This window comes from Macrobrachium rosenbergii, chromosome 43, assembly GCF_040412425.1.
Source record: "Macrobrachium rosenbergii isolate ZJJX-2024 chromosome 43, ASM4041242v1, whole genome shotgun sequence".
Classification (NCBI taxonomy): domain Eukaryota; kingdom Metazoa; phylum Arthropoda; class Malacostraca; order Decapoda; family Palaemonidae; genus Macrobrachium; species Macrobrachium rosenbergii.
Window position 1 is genome coordinate 29,166,625 of NC_089783.1, and position 5,000 is coordinate 29,171,624.

Below are 5,000 nucleotides of genomic sequence, written 5' to 3' on the forward strand. Positions count from 1 at the left end.
CCAGACGCATCACAGGTCAAATCAATGTGCTGTCCTTCAATGGCTGTCACTTGCTGGCGGAGATTGGCTCGCTCGATCACTGCTGGAACTGGGGTAAAAAAGTTATTACAATGACGAGTATTTATCGGTAAGAAATGGGTTTTACAATATAAGGCTATAGAGATTCATGTTGACAAGCTACAGTATTTTATCTTTATGATGAAAATGAATATAGAGGAAAGCTGGCAATTTAGATTTATTGTTATAATTTTTCCTTTGAAGCTGAGGTTGCTATTGGAAGGTTTAATAAATTTATAATGAAGTACCTTTTTGCCTTTGATGTCATAGCTGTGCCCCTGTGAATAAAGTTCAACTTCTCTTTCTTCTCAGTTTAACCCCTAGTCAGGGTAGCTGTTTTTAATGAACCTTTTCCAGATGTTTTTAACACTCATTGTAGCCTGCTTTGAGCACTCTCATGTAGGAGTTTAATAATAAATGAAAATCTATATTATGAGAAAATAAAACTCTTACCACTTTGAATGTATACATATACATTAAACTTAAATGCATATTTGATTTTATAAGAATATATGAGATTACATACATAAATACATATGTAATCACACATGAACAAACACACAAGCATTAAATATATACAGTATATATTTATATATATATATATATATATATATATATATATATATATATATATATATATATATATATATATATATAATATATATATATATATATATATATATATATATATATATATATATATATATATATATATATATATATATATATATATATATATATATATAATGTGTGTCTGTGTGTGAAAATACAGTATAATTGGAAGACTAGGGTAAGAAACAGTTACCAATCACAACACAGAAATCGTTCTGAAAGACCATCGTTCGGGGAAAATTCGCTATAATTAAGCAACGCCCAGTCAATTGCCAACTAAAAAAATAACTGTTGGTGATGAATGACACTAACAAATGAAGAAAGCTAGTTTAAGGTTAAAGCAATTCTCCCCACATGATCCAACATTTAGTAATATATATAAACATATAAAGTTTGCTTAAAGCATTTCACGAACAATTAGATGTCTTTTGTTTGCGCCCAACTCCGAGGGACTGATACTAAATATGGCGGAAGCTTCTCGGGGCCCCTTGGGGATGAGTTAAAATAAAAAAAAAAGGTAAATTTCTCATTTTCTCAGTAGATTTTTTTTTTCAGATTACCACACCTATACTGCATTATGTACACCCCACAGATATTGTCTGGCCAAAAAATCACATTAATAATCAATATCTTCATGCCGCCTTATGTAGATTTACCGCACGCCTAAACCCCAACCCTCACCACCATCAAAATATACACACAACAAAAGGACCAGTAATTTCCTTGTCTTTCGACAACGTAGTAAAGACTATAAGTTTAACCAAGAGACTCTGATCAAACCTTTTGAAGAGTTGTTCCCCAGAACTCTTCCTGGAGATGATGATTTCTTCCATGACCTAAATTTTCATCTGCGTAATGGTGTTCACTTACCTAACGAGTAAGAGTAGGCACAAGCGCGTACCCAAGATAACTGAGTTAGAGCCTTGGAAAGTTTAAACATCACTAACCTTGAACAGTTAAAGTGTAAGTCAAGGTGTCATGGCCGGCTGTGTTGATTGCAACACAGGTGAAGGGACCTCCGTCTGCCTCACGAACCCTGAGGATATGCAGCTCCTCACCATTTTTCCTCACCTGAGAAATAGACCTAGCTGTTAATTAGAGTGACGATCAAAATGAGAGTAATGAAAGTTTCTATAAGCAGAGGTTTCAAAAGTCAGTTGGTGACTCAGTGATTGGTAGGATTACTGTATTTTATCTCACTGTTAATTGTATCTTCATTTGATTAAATTCTTCCTAAATAAAACAATGACAAGTTGAAGAAATCAACATCATGGGTAACAAGTAATATATTATATATGTGTGTGTGCGTGTGTGTGTGTGTTTGCGTGTGTGTGTACACATACATCAAAGTCTTTCTTTTACAATAGGCAATAGTGAAGAGCAACAACATATGCGGGCTTATAAAGAACATGGGTGAAAATAATAAGTATATATCATCCTAGAAAGCTTTCATGTGTCTGTTTTATGCACAGTGATGAAATGAGAGTCAAAACTAATTGTACTATATTGTTATAGCTTTTAATTAGAACAGACATGCAAGATACACTCGTATCGTTCGAGTATATTCAAGTGTGAGAATATGCTAACATACTAAAATTATACTTTTACACTAGATAGCCCTAACAACATTAGCGAAAACTGCTACTATGAAAAAAGAATGTCCATTGTAAAAATATTGTAAAGATTACAAGTTTTTCTCTTCACTTATCAATATCAATTCCAACTAATAACCGAGGCAGACTAAACATAATGAAAATTTTAGCGCCTTATAAAACAACTTTACAAAACTTCATTCATTTTGTCGGTCAAAACCACTGTTGTTGTTCACGGAGGAATGAATCAAAATATTAAGCTAATAAATAGTCCAGGCTGAAAAACAGAATCAAATTATCTACAAAACATCATTCCTTTTTTCGTTCAAAAATACCTTCTTGCCTATGGCTGAATTAATCAAAATATTAAATAACCAACCAGCAACCATTCTTTCCCTGCTATAATGCATGGCCTTGGAACAACTGACCTGTAAATTGGGGTCACTATAATGGAGAATAGGTCGGCCGTGTCTAGTCCACGATGCGGCTGCCTCAAGGGAACTCTCGGCTTCGCAGGACAGAACCAAAGGCTGGTTGACTATCACTTCGACGTTGGTGTCCAGCGGAGGGATAATCCTCGGAGGGCCTTTGCGGAAAGTAAGAAAGATGTATTACCCTGATGTAAAGGATTCATGAATGGAATTGATGATATATATATATATATATATATATATATATATATATATATATATATATATATATATATATATATATATATATATATATATATATATATATATATATATATATATATAATTATATATATATATATATATATATATATATATATATATATATATAAATATATATATATATATATATATATATATATATATATATATATATATATATATATATATATATATATATATATATATATATATATAATGTGTGTGTATTACAATCGATGTGAAAAAGTAAAAATTACTTGTTATAAAACATAACCCATTAAAAACAAATAATCCCTTAAATGTTAACATTTAGCCTAATAACAATTACTGCCACCAATCACAACACTAAGAACAACGTGTCATCAGTCATCGTTCACTATCATCTCACTGTGTATAATGACGACGAAGTCCCTTGAAGCGGAGCCCGAGGGTGAGGTCGCCGTGCAGGTGTACCTCCCGGAGTCCTCCTTCTGCGCCGCCGTCAGCCTCAGCACCTGATTCTCCTCCAGGAGAAGAATCCGATCGTCCGTCTCTATTACCTGAGAGGAGAGAGAATTAAGCTGATTACATTTGAGAGAGAGGAAAAATTCTGAAAAGGATCATCCGGATGAACGAGGGAATGAAAAGGATAATCTGGATTACTTGAAGAGCTAGAATGAGTAAGCCAGTATTTTATATTAATGGACTAAAAATGTATACGCTTTGCGGCAATATTTTGAACGAAAAAGAATATCCAGGAATATCTAGGGCAAATAAAGCTACCAAATAATAATAATAATAATAATAATAATAATAATAATAATAATAATAATAATAATAATAATAATAATAATAATATCTTCAGTGGAATTAAATGTGATTGCTGGACTAGAAGCATTCAGGTGAAATAAAGTTCTCCGCCAGTAACTCTGCTATATTTGTCCTTCTTTTATAAACGGAGCTGTAAACATTTCTCAGTGAGAATTCAGGTAATAAAAATCATATATCTTGCATTCTTTCTGGTTGGAATTCTTTTTCAAAAGAATTCCAACCAATAAATGTTTATATCGCCATTTATGAAAGAATGATCATTCACAGGAGAGTTGCTAGTAACTGGGGAAGAGCAATTGTGACAAATCGAAAAAAAAAAACTTTATGCAAAATGAACTCCGCTGTTGCAGGAATCGCTTTTAATTCCACTTTATTATTATTATTATTATTATTATTATTATTATTATTATTATTATTATTATTATTATTATCTGGTTCCTTGGACATAATATATATGGACATGCACATCCATATATACAAATACATCAGTAATGCAAAATCACAAAGATCGCTAGAGCGAATGAAATTAAACATCTCTCCTACCAACCTCTTCATTCTTCGTCCATGTAAGAACGGGCGTCGGCGTGCCCAAGGTGTAGCACTCAAGGTCGACCTCACCTCCCACAATGCCCATTGTTTCTCCACCTAATCCTCCGCCCACGCTGTTCTCTACCATGTCCTCGATGATCACAGGTGGTACTTGAAGGAGAAGTGAATTGCTTTACTTTTTTTAATGCTGAATTTTAATTTAGAACAGATAAAAGGAGTTACTGTTTGCAAATGTGTGTTCTCTGACCGTGATAAGAGTTATTTGTGTAAATGTGTATTATTGTATTATTATCTGAAGCCGCGTGGACTAAATATGATTTAAAATAGGTGTATTTTAATTTAGAAAAGATAAAAGGAGTTACTGTTTGTAAATGTGTGCTCTTTGACTGTGATAAGAGTTATTTGCGTAAATGTGTATTATTGTATTATTATCTGAAGCTGCGTGGACTAAATATGATTTAAAATAGGTGTATTTTAATTTAGAAAAGATAAAAGGAGTTACTGTTTGTAAATGTGTGCTCTTTGACTGTGATAAGAGTTGTTTGTGTAAATTTGTATTATTATCTGAAGCTGCGTGGACTAAACATGATTTAAAACACGTGCCATTTCTGTATGTGTATATTCTTATATAGTTGTTTAAAACTTTTCAGCTTACGTGACTCAACTAAAGAAATGTAAGATTTTATGATTTGCAGAGGTAGAGAGCGTA

The 5,000-nt window shown here is 32.5% G+C and overlaps 1 protein-coding gene across 3 annotated transcripts in view; it reads right to left on the bottom strand.

The window, feature by feature from the left end:
- The window catches only part of LOC136828705 (hemicentin-1-like), a 195,694-nt gene that overhangs the window by 73,316 nt on the left and 117,378 nt on the right, over nucleotides 1-5,000 (bottom strand). For all 3 annotated transcript variants that reach the window (XM_067086838.1, XM_067086836.1, XM_067086837.1), the window contains exons 53-57: nucleotides 4,290-4,441; nucleotides 3,321-3,471; nucleotides 2,690-2,847; nucleotides 1,617-1,740; nucleotides 1-88 (exon numbers count right to left, since the gene is read on the bottom strand). The exon at nucleotides 1-88 is cut by the window's left edge and continues 70 nt beyond it. In XM_067086838.1, the coding sequence (XP_066942939.1) occupies nucleotides 1-88; nucleotides 1,617-1,740; nucleotides 2,690-2,847; nucleotides 3,321-3,471; nucleotides 4,290-4,441 (673 nt within the window). The remainder of the gene's footprint in view (nucleotides 89-1,616; nucleotides 1,741-2,689; nucleotides 2,848-3,320; nucleotides 3,472-4,289; nucleotides 4,442-5,000) is intronic.